The sequence below is a fragment of the Camelus dromedarius genome, chromosome 23, assembly GCF_036321535.1.
Source record: "Camelus dromedarius isolate mCamDro1 chromosome 23, mCamDro1.pat, whole genome shotgun sequence".
Lineage (NCBI taxonomy): Eukaryota > Metazoa > Chordata > Mammalia > Artiodactyla > Camelidae > Camelus > Camelus dromedarius.
This window is the reverse complement of record NC_087458.1, coordinates 11013990-11041952: the sequence shown is the minus strand read 5'-3', so window position 1 is coordinate 11041952 and position 27963 is coordinate 11013990. Positions and strand designations below refer to the sequence as shown.

Here is a 27963-nt window from a genome sequence, read left to right as displayed (position 1 = left end):
GTCACCATTCTCTTGGTTTCTCAAGATTTTAAGGAGAATCAAAGACATATGATTACTTTTATTCAGTTTCATAAAAGCTGTCACATAAATTTGGATTAAAAAGTGACAATTAGAGGCTTGGTTTTTCTGGAAATGCAAGGAAGAGAAATAACCTTTAATAGCTTAAATGATAATTTTCTGAATCTTCCTCTTACATCAAAAGCTATACACCTTCTCCCCAAAGCACCTGCTCCAACAGCCAACTTACCCTTTTTATCTCCCTCAAGCTGGGACAGGCTAATTCCCCTCCACCCCCACCCCCACCCTTCTTTCAGTCACACTGTGTGGGTGCTAAAGACCCTGGGTTCTGACCAATGAACAGAACTGTCCTTTAAGCCAGCAACCCACAGGCAGTGGCACCCAAAGCCCCACTCCCAGTCCCCATGGCAGAGGCCACAGAGCTGGCATTGTTTCCACTGTCTCAGGAAGAAGGAGCCAAAAGCTGACCCTCAGCACAAATCAAGGCCCAACATGTGGAGAGAGAATGAGGGCTCCCAGGCCCAAAGTAGGCTGCAAGCTGGGGGCAGGAAAAGGGAGTTTTTGCAGTCATTCCATCTTTAGAAATAAGGGGAAAATTGGATGTTTTTCCACTACTATGGTTCTATAAGGTACTCTAATGCTGAGCTCAAGGGGATCTGCAAGCAAGCACAAAAGGGTCTAAACAAATCAGAACTTTGCTCTGGCTGGAAATAAGAGTGACAAAAAAATAGGTCAATGTAGTAATTTGTAGGAAGATGATGCTGGGGACTTCAGCTCTTCACATGGCTGCCAGCCCTACAGAGGACAACACAGTAAGAACCAAGACAACCACTCCAGACTGGTATAGCTGGGAAACTGTCAGGCCTTTTCCTAGGTCCCACATCTGTAGAAATAAGAAAAGAAAGAAAAAAGTTAGTAATCATGGTCCTGGGTGTGAGCACTCTCACAGCTCCTTTCTCACAAAGAAACACCACCTAAGAACAGGCAACTCCTCTCAGCCTGATTCTAGAGAAAAACACTTCTGCCCTTATTCCTGAACTTCACCTTTCTTAAAACCCACAATATAGTACCTACCACCCACTTACCCGAATGACAGAAAAGGATTCCATCCCCAGACCCCTACAGACAAGAACTTCCAGACTGAATAGATAAAACTTCCCCCTCGTTACAACGAAACTAGATCAATGTTTCCCAAAGTGTGTTTCTCCAAAAACTAGTTCCTCAGAATGTTAAAAGGCATTACATGGGAGGGAAAAAAAGTCCTGTGGTCAAATAAATTTGGCAAACACTTAACTACAAGACTTCTCAAGATTAATCCACACTATTAATCTTCAAAATGGGGATATAATATACATGATTTCCCAGACAGAGTCAACCACAGAATCCCCTTTGAGAAGAAACATCTGTCCATCAGAGGACTAGAATTTTTTTAAAAAATACTCTTTGGGATCTAGAACACTGTTTCTCAATTTTGTTCTGACTGTGATCCCGATTAAGAAATATCTTTTAATGAGCACCCTGTGTGTGTTACATATCATACATAAAAGTTCACCAAACAATAAGCAATATTTATCATTACTACGTGTGCTATATTCTGTATGTTGTATTCTATTTAAATTTCCTTTTTTGTTGGGAGCAAGCTACTAAACTGATTTTCTATCTATTGAGTCAAAAACCACAACTTAAAAAACACTGGATTGAGACTCTCTTGTGCCCTAGGGATATTAACATACTGTACTCTAAATCACTAAAAAATTCCCTAGGGCAAAAGTAGTCTTCAGGTTCCACTTTCCATACATGACTGCCCCAACACACATACGTCCACACTCTGAATGTAAAACTGACTAAATTAGGAATGCTTCAGAGAAAAAAAGGCAAAAAAATCAAGATGAGAAGATGCCCCCACCTCAGCTCCCAAAGAGCTTCTACCTAGATAAGATTAAGAGTCAAGCAGATTCCACAAAAAGATGTTTCGATTATAAAGGGACAGTGTTTTACCGAAAACTTGAGTCCTACTGGGAAGTGGTAAGGCGGGATATTCTCTAGAATACCAGAGACCCTTCACTTCCTACTCTCTTACATCAGTCCCACTCTCCACTCCTCCATTAGATCTTCTGGCAAGAACCATGGACAGTCACAGAGAACAGACAAAATCCTGTCTGACACTCAGAGCCATTACTTACTAGAACAACAAATAAAAGCAGATTTAAGGGCTTAAGAAAAGCCTTGACTGAGTTCTGACATTTTGTGAAACCTCTTTCCCTTCTCTACCCTCCATATTAAGACAAGAGCAAATTCATGACAAGTCCCTGCCTGAGCCAGGATGCCAGCAGAGAAAGCTGATCAGCTGATTTTCATTAGAGAGCTTTGTTCTGTGGAATAAGAAGTCATTAATGGAAATGCCCTCCCTCTCCATCCCCTCCCCGAGGGAAATGAAGTCATTCTGAATCAAACTGAACACTGCCCTAGGGAACAGTTGATATAGATACATTTAATTTAATAGATCATTTGGTCTCCCACTTTTCTGACTCCATTAAACTGTCTATTGGACCAGACTGAAATTCAGAAAGTGCTTGTCTCTAGGCTCTGATATGGAAGTTGCAAAAGGTCAAATTAAGGCAAAAGGATTCATTTGACAGATGGCTCAGGTTGAGAAATAATGGAAAACCAGGAAGAATGGAACAGTAATTATCTTCCTGGGAAAGGAAGCAAGACTAGAGGTAGGGATACCACAAAATATGAAATCTTAAAATGCTGGAAGAGGGACTGATCTCTGACCCAGGGCAGGTTTGATTAAGCTTTAACTCCTTAATAAAGAGAAGACAACAGTTTGAACTGACCCTAAGGTCATGTAGGAGGCAATATGGATAGTTTCCAGGCTATCAAAAGATTCCTAAAGCCAATATTAAAATCTGGGATCTTCGGCACCCAGTTTCTGTTAAACTTGGCTCCATTCTATCCAATAGTTCAAAACAAACAAAAAAACAAAAGCAGTCAACACAATCCAATGTCAAGATAATAAAAGTTAATATATTTGACTCCAGCCAGACGTGTTACTCTGAGTCGATAAGAAGGTTAGACTGAAAGTAGGAACTATGTTTATCTAGCTCATAATTGAATCCGCAATGTCAACAACAGTGTCTGACACAACAGGTAACAATTATTTGATAAGTATGCCTTCTGTGCCAGATGTATGAGCTGGCTTCAAGGGTCTCTTAGTAACATCCCTCTTAAAACTGGAAAAGTTCACATTGAGACCCTGAAAGTATCTGCCAGGCCTACATCCAGTGCTCAGCTACATCAACAGCTGGGCTGCCAACCAATGCCCAGGCATCTAGTTTAGCTTTCCCCAAGAGGCCCTTGGGCAAAGGTCCAAGCACAACTAACTTTAACAACAGCGCTAAACCCAGACCATAAATGACAGAATCCTCCCAGCCTCTCCATTCCTTTCACCCAGCAAATGTACAAATCCACAGTTAACTTACCAAGTGTCGGATCCCATTCCAGGTGTGATACATGAGAGGGAAGACAAGTGCAAATTTGACTGTGTGGATCAGTGCTGGCCCCAAACACAGGGACTTCACAAGTTCCAAATGAGACTCAAAGTTCCCAGGGACCAACAAGGCTGACAAACCAAAAAGGGAGACCCCTGAGGAGAAAACAAAGTAAGTCCATCACAGCTGCTCACCAGCCACAATAAACATAACACATAAAACTGGATTCTACGACAGCCCCTGGCACTTCATACAATTCTAAACCATTCTGAAATGGGGAAGATTTAAACTAATGTTCATATTTGCAGTAGAAGAAAGACTACTTGGAATCTTACTCTAATCTCTTAAATTTGCCATACATTTTAGCATATTATTCCTTAGCTCAACATCCCTCTCTATAAAAACTTCATCTGCCATTTTAGAAGTCACCCTCTGGCTACATCTATATCATCATCTCAGTAAGAAAAAGTAAAAACAGTACATTCAGTCTAAGGGAAAATCTGAGAAAAAAATTTAAATCATTCAAATCAAAAATGTAACTCAAAATGGATCAAAGACCTAAACGGAAGAACTAAAACCAGGAAAGCATAGGAGTAAATCTTTATGACCTTGGATTAGGCAGTAGTTTCTTAGATATAACACCAAAATGAGAAGAAACAAAAAAAATAAATTGGACTTCATCAAAATTAAAAACTTTTGTGCTGCAAACAATGCCATGAAGAAAGTAAAAAGACAACACATACAATAAGGAACATATTTCTAAATTATACTTCTGATAAGGGACCTATACCTAGAATATATTAAAGACTCTAACAACTCAATAAAAAGACAATCCAATTTAAGATAGGCAAAAGATACGAACAGGTATCTTCCCAAAGAAGATAAAGGATCAATAAGTGTATGAAAAGATGCTCAATACCATTAGCCATCAGGGAAATGCAAACCAAAACCATAATAAAAGGCCACGTAACACCCACTAGGATGCTATATAGTTGGTGCTCCATATCTACAGGTTCTGAATCTATGAATTTGGATGGAAAACATTCAGGAAAAAATTCCAGGAAGTTCCAAAAACCAAAACTTGAATTTGCCACAAACTGGCAACTATTTACATAGCACTTACAATGTATTAGGTATTATAATTAATCTAGAGATGATTTAAAGTACAGGAGAGGATGTGCACAGGTTATATACAAACACCATGCCATTTTATATAAGACTTTAGCATCTACATATTTTGGTATCTGCAGGGGGTCCTGGAACCAATCCCGAGGGACAACTATAATATATCTAAATATAAAACTCTCTATACATTTACCTAGAGTATACACATTTACATAAGTATCAAATATATTTAACTTATATTTAATAACACAACAAAGACAAAGTTATATATATATATAAAATATAAAAAGATACATAATAACAAGTGTTGGCAAGGATATAGAGAAATCAGAACCCTCCTATGTTGCTGGTAGGAATCTGAAATAGCGCAGCCACTTTGAAAACAATCTGGCAGTTCCTCAAAATGTTTAGTTATTGTATGACCCAGCAATTCCACTCTTAGGTGTACAACCAAAAGAAATGAAACAGAAGCCCACACAAAAACCTGTACACAAATATTAACAGTAGCATTATTCACAAAAGTCCCAAAGTGGAAACAATGCAAATTTCATCAACTGATGAATGGCTAAATTAAACATGGTGTATACATACAATGGAATATTCAGCAATAAAAAGAAATGAAGTACTGATACATGCTACAACATGTCAGAACTTTGAAAACATTATGTGAAGCAAAAGACACCAGTCACAAAAGACCACATATTGTATGATTTCATTTGTATGAAACGTTCAGTATAGATAAGTCTATAAGAGACAAAGGAGATAAGTGGTTACCTTCAGCTGGAGGGCTGGTGGGGGAATGGGGAGTGACTGCTAACAGACATGGGGTTTTCTTTTGGGATGATGAAAATGTTCTAAAATTGATTATGGTAATTGTTGCACAACTCTGAATATACTAAAAACCACTGAAATGTAAACTCTGAATATGTGAACAGCAAGGTATATGAATTGTTTCAATAAAGCTGTTAAAAGAAACAATCTCTACCACAATAGTTGTTACCTACTTTCAATTCCTACACATTTCCATCAATAGCTGTGGCTCATCATACAGTAATTCTATAGCAGGGTGAAAAAGCACACCTGTTGAAAATATACTGGATTGTTTTAGCAAGCATTTAACTCTCCATTTCTACTCAAGGCAGGAGTGGTTAAAATCATGACAATTAAACAATAGAAGGAATATTCTAACAGTAAGGTTATTGATTGAGATGGTTATGCCAACCCTTTCCCAGATCTTAAAGAACATGAAACAACTATAGAAACAGGTAATGGAAAACAGCATGCAGAGAGTATAACGTCTAGAGGTCCATTCTATTCTACTGCTGTCAAATGCAGCAAACATGCACTCACATTTCCTTCACAGACATTTATTGAAAGCATCCTATGTGCTAAACCTGTGCTAAACTTATGGCAAGAAAAACCAAGACATGGCATCTGCCTTAAGAAACTTAAGAGTCTAGCAGCAGACATTTAAGTAACTCAATCCACAGTACAGGGTATGGTGCTAGAGAGCACCAGCACCATAACAGCACTGTAACAAAGGTACACGTGTACACAGGATGCTAAGGAACACAAAACAGAAGAATCAAAATCCATCTAGTAAGAGGGGTAGAGGATCCTGAAAAGACTTTTCTGAGTTGTATTTAAACTGAATTTTGAGGATAGAGATTAGGGGTCAGGGAAGTGTAGAGTGGCAGGACACAAGGCTCAATCATAAAGGACCTTATATGCTAAACTAGAGTTTAAACTTGATCCTGTTGGTCAGGGATGACAGACTTCATCTCAGTGCCAATCCATATCAATTAATAATGGTTACCTAAAGTGTTAATAGTGAGAAGGATTCTTAGGCCACATCTTATACAGAAAAAATGATCTGCCATGGCCTCAGAAGGAGGGGAGGGTTACTTGGGCCTAATGCCATTCTTTTTGTTTGTTTGTTTTGCTTTTTTTTTTTTTTTTTTTTGAGGGGGGAGGTAATTAGGTTTCTTCCTTTCTTTCTAGAGGAGGTACTGGGGATTGAGCCCAGGAACTTGTGCACACTAGGCATGTGCTCTACCACTTGAGCTATATCCTCCCCCATGCCATTCTTAATAGAACTGGAGAGTTATTAAAGAGTTTTTAAACTAGAGGGTGGTATGATCAGATATGCCCTTTAAAAAAATCAACCTGGCAGCAATAAGGGGATGGGCTGGATGAAGAGTCAGAATGGAGGCAGGAAGTCTGAATAGGAGGCCATGTTAATTCCAAGTCTCCAGTTGGTAAAACAGTACTAGCTTGACCAAAGATAATAACTGGGTGGGGGGAAAAGATGAGAGAGAACAGAGAAGGGACAACCAAGAAAGATATAAAGGAGGTAAAATTTGAGGGTAGCAAGTAAATGAGGTAAGTCAAGGATGGTAGTTTACATGAGCTACTGAATAGATAATGCCCTTCACCCACACAGAGAACAAAGGAAATGCAGGCTGTTTTTAGTTTAGATCAGTTTTGATTTGTTGGGAGATTGATGTTGATATTTTGGGAGGAAGGAAAGTTAAGTTCAATTTAAAGTATACATATTTGAATTCAAGGTGCCTAAAGAAGATCAAAGTAAAGATATTCAATAAGCAGCTGGATAAAGGTCTAAAGCTAGCTGAGTTCTGATTTATCATTTACATTAATATTTGGAATATTTAATCTTTACCTCTCAGAAAATGTCTGATCATTTGTAGCTAAAAATCTCATCCTCATCCCTTCCTACCTCATGACTGCTATATCTTAGTCCTTGAATTGCCAAGATGGGATGACCTGGAAAATCTAATTGTCACCAGAAGAGAAAATCCTTCTCAGAAATGCTTTATTTTCCCTCAATGCATGAATACTTCTGACCTCTCCCATTCCTGCTCCCCAGTCCAGGCTGCAGAGAAGCAGTCTAGCAGAATACATCATGAGATTAGTTTGACAACATTTTAGATTAAAAGAGCAATCAAGTGCTGTCAACTTGAGTTTTAATCATCATTTGAAACAGCTCCACCAAGGCCCTTTTAGATGTTTTTATTTTCTTCTGCAGTGACATCTGCAGGGGTTTTTTGCTGGAAGAAGTTGTCTAAAAGAGCTTATTTAGCTTCTGGAAGTGGCACTAGGACTTACTGACAATCTGCACAGTTCTTATATAGCACTTAACTGCAGTGGAGCAGGCTGAGGCTAGTCTTGGCAGCCAAGTGAAAACACCATTTAATTTTTCTTAGTGATTAGGTGGGACAGCTTCAGTGGCTTTGTTTTCCTAATTTAAATTGTTCAGCTATTAGAAGTCCCTCCTCAGGTGCTCAGGTTCTAAAAGGAGAGGCTATTTCCTGCTACCCAATACACTATACATCAGAGGAGGACTTAGGAAATGTCATATTTAATTTCCTCTCATATATTTTTCATTTGTAATGAGGAAAGCTTTGGCCAAAGTCACTTCTGACTGACTGACTTCTGATATTCCTCGTTTGAAGATGTGATACAATAAAAAGTACACATTTGGTCTTTTCCCCCAGTTCCTAGCACACAGCTCCTAAAAACCCTTGGAATCTCTGGAGTGTTAAGAGTGGTTTTCTGTATGCTAATGAGATGACTGGTAGCTTTGGGGTTGAAATGGGTGACTGGACAGCTTCAGGATGGGGGCTAGTTGTGTGAAAGACCAAGGCATGATCTGAGGACTGGAACTTTCAGTCCTATACCTCCCCTCCCTTTCTTATCCTCATCCACCCCCCCACACCTCTGGGGGAGGAGAGTGGCCAGTGATTGAGCTAATCAACAATAGCCAATGATTTAATCAATCCTACCCAGGCAATGAAGCTGCTATAAAAACCTCTAAACTCCAGGGTTCGGACAGTTTACAGGTTACCGAATGCAAAGATGTGCTGGGAGGGTGGTGTGACGAGAGAGGGCATGGAAGCTCCATACACACTCCCCTCTCTACTTGCCCATACCTTGCCCTATGTATCTCCTCCACTTGGTTTTTAAAATAAAGGAGATGCATCCTTTATTTTTAAAACCAGTGTGTGTAAATAAAGTGTTTTCCTGAGTGCTGGCAAATTATCAAACCTAAGGAAGGGGTCGTGGGAACCCTGATTTATAGCTGGAACTTTACATGTAGTATTTAATTTAATTCTCACAATCCTAACTAGACATTATCATAAGCAGAAAAGGAAGTGATGGATGATATAGTAACTAGTTAGTGACAGAGATGGAACTGGACTCGGATCTATCTAACTTCAAAGTTTGTGCTCTTTTCAGTTTCTCTACACTGCCTCAGTCTGGAATGACCAGGATTCCTAATGTATAACACATCATATTTGAGAATCAAAAACTCATGTGCCATCTCACGAAAAGCTCTGAAAGAAAAAGAAAAAGCAGCCATTTCAATGTTTCATCAGTTACTTTATAAATATATAAGTCCTTTGGCATTTCTAGAAAAGCAGCTGACTGCCTGAGTAGTAGGTTTGCCTATACATTCAGGTAATCTCTCACTGAAGTTCTGATTCTCCAATCTGACCTGTTTTTAAAGGTCAGCCAAAATATTCAGGACTATTCTTATACCCATTCAAGTTAATATACAATGCATTCCTCTAAAATATCTGTTGTTTAGCACTCGTATTTTTTCTAATCTCATTTTTTATTGTTATATGGTTGCATGTTGATTACCCTAACCCAGCCCCATTCAAACTGCAGCTTCAGCTATCTACCTTCTCAAAGAATTTGCCTAATTTAATCTAGATTTTTATATGATCCATCACTATGAAAAATCATGAGTATTTTAATCTCTACAGAACAGAAGAATGTTACTAGTCACCTCCTTCCAACTTTTAAAGGATTATTTGCAAACTTCTTTTTCAGTAAATTCTACCAATGTCAAACCATGCTTTTTATTTTTTAGTTCAACATGTTTTTTGGAATTTATATGTTGGCCACAAAATCTTAACAGTCTGAATGAACATCTAATCATGGATTTGTCTAGGCCAGCTCGTTCTGTTACTGAAACAAATGAGAACATGAATCTTTTAGGACTTTCCATGGTCTACGGGATGAAGTTCCAACTTCTCAGCACAGCAAAGTCCTTTACTGTCTGGTGCACTTTCCAGTCTGATCTTTTGCCACTTCTCCAATAACACTACTCTTAAACAAGCAGACCTAGTTATCATTATCCAGGACTCTAGGTGCTTTCCAAAACCCTGTGCCTCTGCATAAGGTAGTTTCAATGTTGGAATGTCTTCCTCCACCTCCTTTTCATGAACTCTCCTACCCATCCTTCTTTCCAGCTCTCCAACTCCTTCAGAGTTGGTCTCTCCTCTGGGACCTCCTATCTTTATTAAAAAGTTATCACGGTGTATTATAAATATCTATTTGTCTTACTCCATAGACTCTTGTACCCTTAAAGGTAGAGGCTATTATTACCACTATCCAATTTCAAATGCATAACAGGAGGTTAATTAGAAGTTAGGAGGAATGAACATTTCTGAAATGACCACTATGGGAAAAATGAATTACATGGGTGTATTCATTTAGTAAATAAAGATTTACTAAGCACCTACTGGATGCTAGAGGGTATGAATAAGATAGGTGCAGCTCCCACTCTCTGAAGAGCTTACAGTCTAATAAAAGAGACAGACTTATAAAAAGCAAACAAAATAACTACAAATTATGTAATAAAAGCTATGATAGAAACAATCAGTACAAAAAGAACTATGAAGGAATAGTGCTGTGAAATAGAAAATTAACAAGATAATTAACAATAGAACTAGAAACAGAAACAGGAGCTACTACTTTAGATATGGGGGCAAGCAAAGTACTCTCCAAGTTGACAGTTTTCTTAAGATCTAAGGGATAAGAAGGAACTAACATGCACTGCGCAGCAAGAGCTACGGGTGGACATTTCAAATCAAGGGAACGAAATATGCAATGGCTCTGGGGTGAGAAAGCATTTTACCTGTTTCAAGGAATTCAAAGAGCAGTGTGGCTAAAGCAGAGTAAGCAAGGGGAGGAATGGCAGGAGGGGCAGGGAAAGGGCAAGTTCAGGAAGAGCACGGTAGAGATTTGAATTTTAATCTAAGTGTAAAGGCAAATACAGTAATAGGAATATTCTAAGCATAACCTGATACAATTTCTTTTCCAAAGATTTTTATTTTTCTTGCTGTTGTGTGAAAACCAGATCGGAGGAGAACCACAAGAATGCAAAGATCACAGTTGCTGGGACTGACTGCACTTTAGGTCAAACAATGATCCAATTCTTGCCATTTGGTCCAGGGCACATCATCGTCTAAGAGACTGTTGCTATTAAATTTATCATACTTCTCATCCCTGTTTTTATAACTCAACAACAGAGTGTAGTTTTTTTGAAATCCCATCAATTCTGGAATAGGCATTATTAATATTCCCATTTTTCAAGGAATAAACTGAGGTTTAGAGTGGTAACTAAGTTGCCTGAGTCATCCACCCAGGAAAAACCTGTTCCCTTCCAGTTTTGAGGTAGGGACCTTCAGTATTTGAGGGAAATATGATTACTACTACCACAAAAACAGATACTATGTTCTATTATGGAATTAAGGGAGAAGGTTTGGGAAGAAAAGGATACATGCTAATCAACATAAGGTCATTCAAAGGGGTAAAGATGGAAAAAAGAAAGAGTCAACATCCTTTTTTTTTCATTCAGTTGTGATAAATATACTGACATAACAATAGAAACCATAGCCTAATAAATAAACTGCTCTTTTCCTTCCAATGATTTTTAGGACTAAATCTGCTTCTTATTACTACCAAACTAAGCAAAAAGCTTCAATCAAAAATTATAAGATTCTAAGTAAGCAGAAATAAAGTAACTATGAATTTACATTAGAATAGACTAATCTAGAAATTTACCCTATTATTTCAGTGAAAGTAGGTTAAAATTCAGAAACTATATAGATTCCTAGGCAATACCAATCCAGCATTCCATCATCCCTTTACCAAACAAAGGAATGATAACATAGGAATGATAATATTAGATCTTACATAGGAGCTCCTATCCTTACTTGATTATCAACAAAACCAGTCTAGTTGTGAATAGCAGAGACTTAGTTCTAGATAATTTCTCCAATGTCTCAGCAGCAGCTCCCTAAATACAGGATACCAATATTTAAGCCACCAGTCCGGCTGATGACATACTCTACAGAAGCCTAGGAGGGGCCCTGAAGGAGATTATGAAAAACAAAAATATGTCCATGACTCCAGCACTAGCCAGAGAAAAAAATTTAAATATAGCTGATCCTCTTATAAACTATCTCCCTACTATGGAAAGAGCCATCAGATCCTAGAAACCTGATTATAATCTTTACTTCTACCTGTAATAAATCTTACCACCCAAAAAGGATATACTAAGACCAGCAATTCACTCTGCAGCTGTATTTCATATTATATAAATAAATAAATAGACACTCTTGTTTTTAAGCCAGATTTTTTGAGACTGGAGAATGAGTTAAGCTTTTTGCGCAGGATCAATTCTAAGTGATAAAATATAGGCGCTAAAACTTGAGTTTCTGAAAGAATAAGATTGGTGACTAATCTTGGACTGGGTCTGGTCAGTGTTCAGTCAGCGAGCCCATCTCCAATACATTTCTATCTCTGTTCTCTGTAATGCCAATAAATACAGTATCAGGATGTGCTAGGGATGATTTAAAAATTGGCTAAGAAAAGAACCTGAGCATAGTGGGAACTCATAACTAATTGTTAAAGAAACAAATTAACAGTAAGTATAAGTGGCCTTATCATTTTCTCTAAATCAAGTTGCTGAGTTGCAAAGGAGGCATTGCCAAGAGCCACAGAAATAGCAACTTTCTTCAAAGAAGTGTGTGTGTGCATGTATTCATGTTCACGTAAAAAGACAAATACATACCTGCACTCAAGGCAACACCAGTGCCACGGTGGCAAATGGACATCACCATGGGAAGAGACCAACTGCAAAGAAATACACCAAGGCAATTAAAAACAGAAACAGATGACACCATAGGAGAGTCCATTTTGGCAAAGAAAATAGACACTACTTCAGAAATAGGCACTGTTTATCACAAAACAAAAACAAACAGCTTTCACATTCCTGTGTTTTCACTTTCTAATTTGAAAATAAGAAAACTAATTTATTTAAGGAGATGCGTCCCTTCCTGTTACCAGACCGCATCACTAACAGAGCTGAGAGGAGGAATCAATAAAAACTCAAACTCCTCCTTTCATATAAGAAACAACATGGGTCAAAGACACCAATTAAAGTTGCATTCAGTTAAAAAACAGAATACAACCACCTGGGTCCTTCTGTTTTTCCAGTCATAAGACAGAAGTAGGAGAAAACCTAAGTGAGCTTTATTTACCCAATTTCATATAACATAAGTCATTCTTTAACTCTCTTACTATGTACCCCAAAATAACCGAATTGAGTATACCATTCATTCCCTAATAAATTACCTATCCCAAATTTTAAATCTGATTTTGCTGGATTTAGTATATGTTTCTTAATCCACAAGAGTTTTGAAATACTTTGTTATCAAACTCCTTTTAAATCATGTTCTGATCTGTCAATCTGCCAAAGCATTTCCATAGAAGGACAACCAACACTGCTATATTCTGGACCTAGTTCTCATGATCAAGAGCAAACTGGTTAGTGAAATAGAAAGAACAGGAGTCTTTGGATAAAGTTAACATTCATCCTGGAAAGTCAGCTCATATAGAGAATGCTGAGCATAATCAGACCACATACTCCACACACTATAAAGAGAAGCAACCCAAGTAGGTTGAAAAGATCTCAGAAAGAAGTTCTATGTAAAAATAGTCACAGTAAGAAAGGAGTAATGTCCAAAGAAACCAAAAAAACTGGCTAGACACCACCACTCTGATTAACTCAGATTTAACAGGATAAATATAAAAGGCAGAAGAAGAGCCACATAACAAAAGACAAGCAGAGAACAATGGCATAATTTGCTTAGAAGAATCAGGAGACTAAACCCCAGAATGAGCTGAGGCTTGCAAAAATGTCAAGGACAACAAAAAGGGGCTTTTAAAATTGTATTCAGGGAAAGAAAGCCTCCTAACTAGGACTGACAATTTTATGTTAATGGATGACAGAGTGCAAAGCAGATTGCTCAACTATTTTATTTGTTAAAGAGAATGATTATCAGACTGAAAAAGACAGAACAAATATTGACTTAGGAGAACTGGAAAAAAAAAAAGTGGGGAAATTATAAGACATTGCTTAGTATTCCAAATGCACTCAGGGCTCCTGGCCAGATGAATTAAATCCCATGACGGAAAGAGCTAACACATGAAACATATGTACTGTTCTCATAATCTTCAAGAAAGAATACAATGGAAAATGGAAGTGATACAAAGTCAAATGTTACCCTAATTTTTTAAAAAATGGTTAAAAACATAGCCTGGTTAACCTATTACTGAGAAGGTAAGGGAGATTTTATTTTCCAATAACCATGATATTATTTCCAGTCCCACATGATCTTCCAAAATCTTGTCACTCCTTATCAGGTAAGTTTTTATATTTAGCCCCTTGAATCTGGGCAGGACTTCATGACTGACTGCCTCAAGATAGAGAATGCAGCAGAACTGACACTGCACAATTTCCAAATCACTTTCCGTCCCTCCATCCCTCTGTCCCTTCATCTATTCCTCCCTCTATCATGCTATAATTGAGAAACAGCCTATTTAGAAAGATTATGTCGAAAGACCCATGTAGAGAGAAAATGAAGGCCATTCTAATAGCCAGAATCAACCCAAAACATGCGAGTAAATGGACCTTCAGATTATTTCAGCCTCCAGCCTTCATGTTTTCTGGCTGAGGCCTCAAACATCACAGAGCAGAGACAGGTCATCTCCATTATTTCCTGTTTGAACATTAGTTAAGAGTCTAGCATAGAAAATCAAAATTGCTTTAATTCACTTACAGAAAAGATGATCACTAGGAGCCAGTATGAATTCCCTTAGGAAAATTTTTTTCAGGAAATACAGAGATCCTTTTGAACATATCTTTTATATGCATATATATAATATATAATTCATCTTTGTATTTCCGACTCCTAAGAGAACCAGGCACACTGTGAGCAATTAACAAGCATCTACTGATTTGAAGTGTATTAATTTTTTTTCCTTTTTTGATCGTTAGTAGATTGTTAATCAAGGAAAAGCTAGAGACATAAGATATACGAATTTTAGCAAATGATCTAACAATCATGTTGCAAACAATACCACCAGGGAAGTAAAAAGCAAAGAATATATATAAATGGCCAATAAGTATATGAAAAGATGCTCAACATCACTAATCATCAGAAAAATGCCAGTCAAAACCACAATGAGATACCTCTTCATATCCATTTGGATGACTATTACTAAAACAACAACAAAAACAGCAAATCACAACTACTGGGGCGGATATGGAGAAATTGGAACCCCCATGCCCTGCTGGTAGAAGTGTAAACAGTGCAGCCGCTGTGGAGAATAGTATGTTGGTTCCTCCAAAAATTAAATATAGAATTACCGTATGATCCAGCAAGTCCACTTCTAGGATATACCCCAAAAAATTGAAAGCAGGAGACTCAAAGAGGTATCTGTACACCTATGTTCATAGTAGCACTATTCATAATAGCCAAAAGGTGGAAACAAGCCAAATGTCCATGGACAGATGAATGGATAAGCAAAATGTGATATATACATATAATAAGATATTATTCAGCTTTAAAAAGAAATGAAATTCTAATACATTCTTCAATATGAATGAACCTTGAAGATACTACGCCAAGTGAAATAGGCCAGACACAAAAGGACAAACATTGTACAACTCTACTTTATTAAGTACCTAGAGTAGTCAAATTTATAGAGACAGAAACTTGAATGGCTGTTGCCAGGGGCTGGGGGCAGAGGGGAATGGGAATTATTGTTTAATGGGTATTGAGTTTCAGTTTGGGAAGATAAAAGGATTCTGGAAATGGATAGTGGTGATGGGTGCACAACAATGTAAATGTACTTAATGTCACTGATTGTACACTTAAAAATGGCTAAACTGACAAATTTTATGTTATGTATACTTTACCACAATTTTTTAAAAAGTTAAAAATAGTTAACAGACAACCCAATTTAATAAAGAACATAGGACATGAATATACATTTCTCCAAAGAAGATATACAAATGGCCTATAAACAAATGAAAAGATGTTCAATATCAATAAAGGTTGTCAGAAAAAAACTGGGCTTAGATCCATTTTATATGGTTCAAGATAGAACTAGAGCCACTGTATAGAAGATATGAGCTGTAATAAGCTCAATAAAATAAGGGTCTTTCTGACAAGAGAAATTCCCAAATTGGAAAAGGGTGATAGCCAGTTCCTTGTCACTGGAGGTATGCAGGCATAGGCAGACAACTATTTATGAAATTCACCCATTAGGTACAATAGTGGCTTTTAAACTTTTTTTTTTTTTTTGAGCAGCACTCTTTCTTCAAATGCAAAATCCCAATATATAAAACACATAAAAGTCAAGTTGCTTTGGTTATCCAGGGCTTGAGGGCCTGCAGTGTCATCTGCATGTTGGCCAGCCCCACACAACTATCCACAGAAACTTAATGGAATATCAAAGACCCAAGTAGTACTCTTAAAAGCCAATGAGGCTGAAGATTAAATAATATTTTAAGAACCCCTCCAACTCTAAGTTTTTAAAAATTTTTTCTAATGTTATTTTGAATGACTTGTTTTCTTAATAACTTAATTCTTATATACACTTTTGCTTTGATAAACATATAATTTATTAAGAGAAAAAGAATACTTCAGAAAATGCTAACTTAACCATGTACTCCCATGCTACCTCCAAAAAACTGTAAGAGTTAGTAAAAGAAAATACATGATTCCAGATATCTCAAACATCTTTCCTAGACATGTCACTTCGGAAACAGCTCCATGTTCCCTTTTTCTTTTTCTCACAAGTATATCTAAAGTTTCATAACCAGAAAAGAAAACAAGGTGAAGACTCACTCACCAGGTTATTACCATTTGTTATATGACCTATGAAAAAAGGCTTGGGCTTTAAGTATAAATTCAAAATAATTTAAGAAGTTCTTTATCATTATAATCCTCCCTCAAATCTTTCATCTCTTAAAAAAAAAAAGTTTTACCATAAAGTAGCAAGGATTGAGATCACTTATTAGTCTTCTGTTGTAGTAGAATGTCCAATTTCTGCAATCATAATTATTTCTGGAATCTGGCTTGGAAAAAATATGAAGGGTTGTGGTATTTGTGGAGGTGGTTAAAAAATGGAGAGCCTTCCTGGCAAGAACCCAAGTAAAGACGACAGCAGAGTTCAAGATGCTTTGCTGGGTTAGCTAGAAAGGAGCAGATCTACAAGGGTTTTTTTGGAAAACACCAGCATAGCAGCCATCGATGCTACTTTTGAGAACAACAGATTAACGGAAATAGATGTATGTATGTATATACTCACATATAGACATGTACATGTGTGTGTTTGCGTACACACATATCCTAGCTCTACCTACTGAAAGGGACTCGGAGCAATGATATCCAGGCAGCAATGAGCACGTCTAGCACCCAGATCTGGATTTCACAGGAGCCATCTTGAAGAACTCCCACTAGCTAAGTCTGGCACATGCAACATCAAAATAAATCAGAGCAACAGTGTTAACTCTTTGGGCAAAATAAGAATTGTGAAATAAAAGGAAAAAAAAAAACATATATATATGTTCCCAGTTCTTGACACAGTCCTTCTAAAACCCTTATTTAATCTCCTGAGTGACAGGGGTGCTAGGAGTATCTTTCTACTTGGTCTTTGACTCTGGTTCAAACACAGTTCCTATATCCCTTGGCATTTCCTAGGTGATAAGAGCAATCTTTGTTCTAATGAGGTGACTCTGGATGGCGGCTGGTCACCTAAGACCAAACCATGACTAGAAACTTGGAACTTTCAGCCCCACCCCCACCTTCTCCTGAGGAGGGGGAGAAGGGCTAAAAATTGAGTTAATAATTGATCCTGCTTACGTGATGAAGCTTCTATACAAATCCCAAAAGTACAGGGTTCGGGATGTTTTCAGGTTGGTAAACACATTGACATGTCAGGAGGGTAATAAACCCCAACTTCATGGGGACAAAAGCTCCTGTGGTCAGGATCCTTCCAGATGTGACATAGAGGTACCTAAAAGGGTGCCTGGCTATTCATCTGTATCATTTGTAACATCCTTTGTAATAAACTAGTAAATTTAAGTAAATGTTTCCAAGTTCTTTGAGCCATTCCAGCAAATTATTGAATCCAAAGAGAGGGCTGTGAGAACTTTTGATTTATAGTTGATCAGTTAAAAGTACAGGTGACAATGTGGGACTTGGGATTGGCATCTAAAGTAGGAGGCAGTCTTGAGAGACTGAGCCCCTAACCTGTGGGGTTTGTGCTAACTCCAGGTAGTTAGTGTCATAAACAAATTGTAGGACTCCCAGTTGGTGTCTGGAGAGTTGAAAAACTGGTGGATGTGATACCCCTACACATTCGGTATCAGAAGTATTGAGAGTAGAGAGGAAACGTTAGTGTCTTTCCTTTAGTTGGTGTCATAAAAGTAGAGGAGAAACAAGCTTTTCCTTTTAGAAATCCTTGAGTCTATACTGATAAAGAAAGAAAGCTTTACCCTATAGTAATAAATGAGGTATGATGGAATTAGAAAAACCACAATTTGGCAATCATCATAGTAATAACTGATTCAGGCAAGTACCATCAACAGATGTTGATGGGTAAACATCTGACAAGAAATAGATTATTTATAGTCTCAGAGTATCTTCCCACAACATAAGTATTAATAAATAAATATAATACCTTTATTCAATAACTTTATAGTGGAGAAACCTAGCAGACACATCTTAACCAGTGATAAGTTATATCACCACCAAAAGATAAATCATCCTGTGCAGCCTCCTGATACAATGCACCAAGAAGAACACGGAATCACTTCAGAGGTACTCCTGCCAAAGAAAACATCAGAAAAATCCAAAATTGGGAAACATTCTAAAAATGGCAAGACCATAAAAGATAAGGAAAGACTAAAAAATTGTTCCATGCTGAACAGATTAGAGAGACAACTAAATGTAATATATGATCCTGAGTTGGCTCTTGGACCCATAAAGGACATTACTGGGACAACTGGTAAAATCTGAATGGAATCTGAGGATTAGATGGGTAACACTGGATCAATGTTAATTTTCTCTGACTGTGATGTTGTAGTATGGAGTTCCCTTAAATCAAGGAAATATACACTCAAGAATTAAGAGATTACGGTAGGCAAAAAAAGTCCCCATTCTAACCCCTGGAACCTATATACCTTAAATGACAAAGGGGAATTAAGGTTGAAAATGAAATTACGGTTGCTAATAAGCTCACTTAAGATAAGGAGACTATGCCAGGTTATCTGGATGGGCCCAATATAATACAAAGGGTCTTTAAAAGAGGAAGAGGCTGGCAGAAGGAGGGAGTCAGAAAAGAAATGTGACAATGAAGCAGGGTCAAAGAGATGGGATGAGAGAACTTGACTTATCATTAATGGTTTTGAAGATGGAGGAAGGAGGCCACAAGCCAAGGAATTCAGAGCAGCCTCCAGAAGCTAGAAAATGCAAGGAAACAGATTCTCCCCTAGAGCTTCCAGAAGGGAATGATGCCCTGTCAACACGTTAATTTTAGCCCTGGAACACCTGAGTCAGACTCTGACCTACAGGACTGTAAGATAATAAATGTGTTCTTTCAAGCCACAAAATTTGTGATAACTTGTGACAGCAGCAATAGAAAACTAATGCAGGAGTAACACGGCATCATCATCTCTGCACTTGTTCTTAAATCATTCAAACATGTTAACACGTTGGGAATCTGTACAAAGATATGTAGGAACACTGTACACTATTTCTACATTTATCTAAATTTGAAATTGTTTCAAAATGATTTTTTTAATTAATAAGAACTACATTCTGACTTACCAGAATTTTCCAAATAGTAGTTTTGCAGACAAATTACCCTTCTAAGGCCAGAAGACAGAATGTAGTTATCTTGTTATTAAAAAAAGGCCTAAGGGAAATAATCAGGGAGGCTATGGGCCAACCTCCAGAACTTTCATCCACTACTACTAGATCTTCCAGAGCCCTTAGTGGGGAAGGTATAGCCCAAGTGGTAGAGTGCACGCTTAGAGGTCCTGGGTTCAATTCCCAGTACCTCCTCTAAAAATACATAAATAAATAAACCTAATTACTTCTCTCCCTCAACAAAAAAATTAAATAAATAAAATAAATTTTCAAGATCTCACACACACACACACACACACAAAAACAGACCAAGATAATACAGAGCCCTTACCTGTAGATAGTGATATGAGGAGATAAAGGACGGTTTGAACCAGTGTTCTTACTCCAGAATCTCTCCATCTCTTCTTTGGCTGTGGTTCCCAAAGGAACAGCACTAAAATAAAACCAAAAGGTTTCAAAATGATTAAAAGTAAACTTGGCTGTAATTTTTACACAACAAAAAATTAAAATAAAAAAAGGTAAGCTGGACTAGATGAACCCATCTATTAGGAAAACATGTTCGTCCACTCATCTTTATGCCAAATTTGTTTCAGTTATTAGCGACCTCAATCACCCAATGAGGTCATACCAAAGGATAACACTTCTTTCTAATCCCCCAACATAGGCCCTGTAATGGAAGCCAAACTTCTTTCTTGTTGAGCAGCAGGGCAAATACAGTATTTCAAACCTATTTACATAAATGGGTTACCCTTTTCCCAGGCCACGGGTGGTATCTCATACATTATCACTGCTGTCATCTGATTCTTTCAGGTTCTCAAAAATCAAGAATTGGGGGGAGGGTGTAGCTCAGTGGTAGAGTGCGTGCTTAGCATGCACAAGGTCCTGAGTTCAATCCCCCGTACCTCCATTGAAAATAAATAAGTAAATAAACCTAATTACCTCCCTTCTGGAAAAAAAAAAACTTTAAAAAAAGGGTGGGAGGGTATAGCTCAAGTGGTAGAGCGTGTGCTTAAGCATGCACAAGATCCTGGGTTCAATCTCCAGTACCTCCTCTAAAAGTATATAAATAAATAAACCTAAATACCTGCCCCCAAATAAAAGAAACCAAAAAAAAAAAAAAAAAAAATCAAGAATTGGATCCAGCTCAGGACCTCTGAATAATTCTTGGTTTTCCTTGTCACTGGGCTAGGCTGAAGCCAATTGGTTTGTTTTGTTTGTTTTGTTTTGTTTTGTTTTTTGAAGCCAATTGTTAAACAGCTATCTTCAACAATTTAACTTATTATGTGCCTATACAAAACATGATTCCATCCCCCTCAAGAAAATATCTCCCCATGGATTACTTATTAATTAAAAGTTAAAAGTTAAAAACAGTAACTCCATAGTGGGGAAAAAACTTAGCACACATTTCTGTATTCAAATGATCAAAGTTAAAATCACTGATAATGAGGCAAACAGAATCAAATGCCTCTGATGTGACATACTAAGGGTGTAACATCATTTACACATTACTCCTGCCAAAAATGGATAACCTGAATCTAATCATTAGAAAACAATCAAACAAACATAATTTGAGAGGCACTCTACAAAACAACTGACCAGTATTCTTCAAAAATGTCAATGTCATAAGAGACGCAGGAAGGCTAAGAACATTCCAGATTAAAAGATACTAGAGAAACATGACAATTAAATGTAATATGTGAGCCTAATTAGATCCTGGATGGAGAACAGGTGGACTGTATTTCTTTAAAGTACATTATTTGGAACAAATGGAAAACCTGAAAATTGACTATATATCAGATAAGATTACATCAATGTTAAATTTCCTGAATTCGATAATTGCATTTGTATAATTATACTGTGTTTCATAATGTTCTTGTTCTCAGAAGCATTTAGAAGTAAAAAAAAAAAAAAAAAAAAAAAGTATTTAGAAGCAAAGTGCCATGATGTCTACAACTTAATCTCAAAGAAGTCAGAGAAAATAATAACAATAATTATACATATATTAGGCTGAGCCACACTAAACTGTCAATATTAGGCCAGTTTTGACCTACAAGAATAACTATTTCATATGGCATAAACTAAAATATATAGAATGATAAGTAAACACAGCAAAAATGTTAACAACTGATGAATCCAGGTAGAAGGCATACAGAACTTCCTTGCACTATTCTTCCAATTTTTCTGAAAGTACAAAATATTCCTTAAATTAAAAGTTAAAAAAAAAAAAAAAACAGCACAGAGGCAATTGTTGAAGCCAACAGACTAGGAATGAATATTGCAGGAAGAAACAGATTTAAAGATTTACTCCTGGGAGCTGCCCAAAATTAATGGTTACAAAAACATTAAAGGAAGAAAGACTAGACAGGAAGAGAATTAGATACCAAGCAAGGAATCAAGAAATGGAGCAAATCAATGAAGTTAAACATAGCAGAAAAATTGAAAATGAGGAAAATTAATAAAAGACCAAAGAAATACTTATCCTTCCTTCTTCCACTACCAAATAAGAAAAATAGTGACCACAATCACTAAATTTTCAGCCAGCCATCTACAATTATCTGCTTTCATACATATCCTCAAAATCGCAATCAACACTGAGCAGTCAAAACCTGTTGCTTTTCCTTCAGGAAAAAAAAAAAGTTAAATAATAATAATAATCTCCACAGATTCAGGAACTTACTTTCTGATACAGAATTGAGGACTAAGGTGGGCACGGAGGCAATGACGGCCAACATGTCTGCAAGATAAGAGAACCAAGAGTCAATACACATTTAGAGACCAACTTCAGTACATCAACTTCTCTGTTTTTTACCCTACTAGACATAGGGGTAGAGGGGAAAATTAGGAATAAGATGAAAACAATGACAGTATCAGGGTCCTTGGGATATTTTCTAGTTGAAAAGCTACAACTTTAAATAATTTGAGATTATTATCACAAATACTATTTATAAACGCAAAATAAAATTCTAGCTGAACACAAATAATACAAGGTAAAAGAATAATTAGAGTTGGCAATGTTTAATGAGAAATACAGAAAGTGATTTTAAGCTAGGTCTTAATGGAGGTGAAGGTTAAAAGACAGAGGTTAAAAAAAAAAAACCAACAGAATAAGTCACAGGCAACATCAAGTATGATACAGCTTAGCTATAGTAGACACCTGCTGCAACTGGAAGAATTTAAAAGGTTTGAAGAACAAGGGGTTTGTGGAGGGAGGGTCCTAAATATTAAGCTGTCATTTTAGGAACTCCCATCAAGTTCCAGACAATCTGGATGAACTTCAAGTCAAAAAGGTTGTCATGTAACACTGCAAAAAACATGAGAATGCAAAGATTTCTCTACTACCTATATGAAAAGGTACTTGAAGAGGGAACATGTTTTCGACTAAAAAATTGCTATTTTTGAAATGTACACATCAATACCAGAACTGCTTTTCAAGTCTAAGATGAAAATATGCCCAGGCATTCTACCTTAAGAGAATTTAACTGATTCAGAATTTATATGGTATTATGAAAAACACATGATCATCACACCCCTTTACTCACATTATATCAAATCTTCCCAAAAGTATTTAAGAAAGTTATCAGAGTGAAGCTCTGGGACTAAAATTAAAAAGGGAAGGATATAGCTCAGTTGTAAAGTGCATGCTTATCATGATGAGATCCTGGGTTCAATCTCCAGTACCTCCATTAAAAAATAAATAAACCTAATTACTTCTCCCCACCAAAAAAAAAAAAAAAGCATTAATCAGAAGTGAAGCTAGAAGTCGGTTTAGAAAAATACACTGAGATTTTACAAAAGTTTATTGTATATTCACTATGTGCACTGTGGGGCTATAAGATCATGGATCACTAAGATCCAATGATCTTCTAGAAAAGCTCATTTAAAAAAAAAGCTCATGATGTCCCTCACACCATTGATATTAGATGCAGAAACATTTTGAACATTATGCTTTACACTAGGACACTAGAAGGGCCCACTATCTGAAGGAAAAATAATCCAACCAACACTTCCTTCAGCTCTTCCTTCTTTCCAGCTTCAGAGGCAAGAGGTGAATACAGACATTGTGTATCCAGAGCTCCCAGAAAGAAGTGGGAAGAAATCTCTTTAAATCAATCGAAGTAATTGTGACTCTGACTGAAGTTGCAGGGCATGCATTCCTCACACCAGGCCAGGTCCCGTCACTCAGCTACCCAGCAAGAGTTTGCAGATGTGGGCTGGAATCTACAGCGTTCTCTGTCTAGTGCTATTGTTTCCCGGACAAATACCAATGTAAACTTTCCACAAGACCCTAACAGAAACTAGTTGCATAACCTTATTTGAAATACGACAAGAGCAGATATCTAATCTATCCTTGCCTTTCATGTGAAATCAGGAACCCTCAAAAGATTTCTTGTTTCCACCCAGGAATAGTGCTTTATATATTACAGCTAGAAAGTAATAGTACTTTCTTTGTTTTATTTTTAATTAACAAGTCAGAACTTAACATTTCTAGTTAGTGCTGTCCCCTTCCCCCCTTTTTTTGTAAAGTGAAAGCAAGTTTATTTAGAGATACACACACTCCATAGACAGTGTGGCCCATCTCACTCAGAAGGAAAAGCGGCTTAGGAGATACATACTCCATAGGCAGAAAGGGGGCCATCCCAAAACGCAAGAGGAAGAAAGACCAAGAGGAGTGGGGGTGTTTAGTCTGAAGTAAAAGTAGATACACATTCCAAGTGTTGTCCCCTTCTAAATGCATTATACGTGTCTCCCCAAAAATGTAATAGTTGCTCAAATTGTTTTTGAAACTCTTCTCAGTATTGGGACAACAACAGTAATGTAGAAAGAACACTGGACAATGTAAAAGTTAGACTGGAGATCTAGATCAGCATAAATTGTGTAGCTTCACTGAGTCACTGAGCTTCAGCTTTCTTGTTTATAAAATGGGACTGATAACACTTGTTTTATTTGTTGCTGGGAGGATTATATGAGAAAATGTACAGGAAAGCATTCTCTAAACTGCAATGTATCACATATATGTAAAATATTAATATTTCATTGGCTTCCTCAAGGTCTTCAGAATTTGCATCACATTCTTTTAAAATCTCTTTGTGGTATAAAAATATTCATCTGCTGAAACTGGATTTGACTTTTGGAAAAAACAAGTTATTCAAAGCCAAGTGTATGTGATTGAACTGAATAAAAAACCATTTTGGTCCAAAACAAGATGTGACTGTAATATAATGAATTTCTCTTAAATGTCCTCTAAATTTGATCTGATGGTATGCCAAAAATTTAGTTTCATAAATGTCTGAGGTAACAACAACACTAAAATATTTATATAACCTTGAAAGACATGATCAAGAGCAATCATTTATGTACAAAAGTTCTGATTAATGGTATGAGCACTCAACTAACTACAAAGCTACAATGTAAATCATCCTTGACTTTTCTCTCAACACCTCCCCCGCCTATATACACATACACACACACACACACACAAGGCATCACCCAATCCTACCAATATTATCTAGGAAATTGCAGTCCATTGTTTTAGTCCAAATGTTCACCTCATCTCTCACTAGGAGTATAACAGGAGCTCTTGAACTGATCTCCCTAAGCACTAATCTCTTCCCCTATCATTCAATGTTATCAGAGTTAACCTACTGAAAAATAAAGTTAATTTCATCACTCTTCTGCCTAAAGTCTTACCAGTTCATTACTTATAGTATAAGGTTCAACGTGACCCAATCCAACTCTCCTACAAGTGGGAGATTCATTCTCCTACAAGTTCCCTTCAGCCCCCTATATCTCTATCATACTGAATGTTACAATTTATGCCCAGGCAGAGTAAGCCCTCTTATAACCACATGCCTTTGCTCAGGTTGTTCTCCAACTGGACCTCTCTCACAGCCTGACAAAATCAACCTTCAAGACCCAACTACTCCCAAATGGCAACTTCACCACTCCCTTAGCTTTACTTGCTACACCTGCCATGCTCCCATACCACTTGTTCATATCTCTCAATCAACATTATACTGCTTAATAATTAATCCATTTATCTCTTTTGCTAAACTTTGAGCTCAAGAATAGGACCGGAATACTTTGCATCTATGGCACCTATAATAACGTCTGGCACATAGAAGAGGCTCACAACACATGGCTTGAGAATAACTATGCTTATTTTTAAAAGCAGTTTTAGGACTTTAGAATTAACTCTTATTTTTAGAGGTGTTTCATAGGTAGCATTTAATATGATGAGCAATGTCCAGAGGGTTAATGACTCTTGGTGACTTTGTGCTTAAGCTGCATGAACATTACTAGACAGAAGCCTAGCTGTTCTTCGTTTAGTTTTATATCTCCGTCTTGGCTTTGGCAAGTCATTCCTTGACTGAGTGCCAATGGAGTTTGTGCTACTCAGTTGGTTATTCATCCCCAGCTAGTCCATAACTATTTAGAGAGTATATAAAATATAGAGCACTATTCAAAAACCATGACATATAGTACAGTGATAACTAATAATTTTTAGTTAGCTAAGTATTAAAAATGTTTAGCCAATATTTCTCTTAAGTGGGTTCAAGTTATTACTGTTTTCATTCAAAGGAAGAAATCACAATAATGCAATCAGCCTTGACTTGTCCAAAACAAATGTAATTAGTGGTAATGCTAGAACTAGAAATCAGCCCCTAAAACTTTTTAGACAGTATTTTCCTTTGAGGCTAAATCAGCACATTATAAATAGCTCCAAATCCCTCTAGCGAAATGGAATTAGACCTGGAACTTCCATAAGGAATTTTTTTTTCTTAAATTCCCTATTTCTCTTCCTAAAAAAGCCCTTGTGAGAAATGAATAGAGGTGCCATTCCCATGAGAGTTTCTACCACTAACGAATCCTAATGGTGACAGTCCTACATAGCTCAAAATGATAGACTGGACATACTTAGTAAGTATGGTGACCCTTGGCTTCTAAGCACTAATCATGAAACTCCTAAAATGAACCGTTTTAGAACCAATACAATCATTTCAACCTAAATGTTAATTCCACCAAAAGCCTGTGGCATCTACCAAAATTTGATACATCAAAGAATTCAAAGCACTCAATTATGTAATATCTGTAATGAAGGAGGTAGTCCAGCAAGACTAGTCTTGGTACACTTTAGAAAAATGACACCTTTGGAGATGAGAGGCAGAGAGAAAAAACGAAGGATTAAGATAAACCATTCCTGATCTCAACTCCAGGGGGAGTTCTGCCACAGAGAAACTCTATATAAAGTCCCTCTATTTTTATATTGGGTGACTGAAGTGGAAAGAGAAATGAGAAGATATTTGGGAAAATCAGGAATTAAATCTCAACAGCATTAAAGCTAACTTTCCATAACAAACAGTTTCCAAAAATAGTGCTGGCACGAAACTATGCTGGGATTTGTACCAAGAGCGTCTAAAATCATTAAAGTCGCTATAGCTAGAAAGGTTCTGAGCAGAGAACGAGGCCTTGTAAACAGAGGGTAGTTCAGAATGGAAGAAAATCTAGGGTATTTCTCTGGACGGTGAATTGACACTGTACAGAAAAACTAGGACATCCACTCCTCCCGCCCTCTAAGTAAAACAACAAAGTAAAACTTCATTTTCTGCGCTGCTTTGGGGCAGGAGAGGAACCGCGATAGGCGCTTTTAATCGTTAGGCTGGTTAAGTGTCCAGACCTACCACTCTCTGCTAGGGGCCCGTTACGAACTCGGACAGTGCCCCCTCATTGTCAGCAACTCGTGTCTGCAGGAGTAAGACACAAAGGCAAAGTACAGTAAGAATCCTCTCCTTGAAGCCCAATCTCTAAAGAGAAAACAGAGCTATTTCTTTTCACGGAGCTTGGCTCTGAGCGCAGCCTTAAGAGCCACCTGGGAAAGAAGTATTAGAAGTGGGGCAAGCAGAGGGGAGAGAAAAAAAAAGGGGGGTGGGGGTAGGGTTGGCGAGAGCAGCGCGACCCGGCCGTAAGGAGTGTGAAAGATAACCCGCCAGTGACCCTGAAACCCTAGCGGGTGCACAGGAGCGGCTGGGGGAGGGGAAGGGTCTCAAGGATTCCAGAGCGCCTGGCCTCCACCCACAGGTCCTTTCCTTGCCCAGGCACAGGTAAACATCTGTCAGCAAGGCGTGAGGGGCCAGTACAGGACTCCCGACGGCCGCCGGCACCGACTCCCAGACCCGCAGTAAAGTCACCTCAACAAGAGCGCAGCCATCTTGGGTTCCGGCCTGGACGGAAGTGACGCCAGACGGCCCCACCACCTCTGGGAGGGGAGGGCGAGGAGGGCGTGGCCT

At 37.6% G+C, this 27963-nt stretch overlaps 1 protein-coding gene across 1 annotated transcript; it reads right to left on the bottom strand.

The window, feature by feature from the left end:
• Nucleotides 1-43: 43 nt before the first annotated feature.
• On the bottom strand, nt 44-27955 carry SDHC (succinate dehydrogenase complex subunit C). The gene is made up of 6 exons (XM_010993032.3): nt 27865-27955; nt 22356-22412; nt 20010-20111; nt 12526-12587; nt 3504-3667; nt 44-901 (listed from the first exon to the last, which is right to left on the bottom strand). Exons 1-6 carry the CDS (start codon nt 27882-27884, stop codon nt 797-799), a joined length of 510 nt encoding a protein of 169 aa, XP_010991334.1. The 5' UTR covers nt 27885-27955; the 3' UTR covers nt 44-796.
• Nucleotides 27956-27963: the final 8 nt, after the last annotated feature.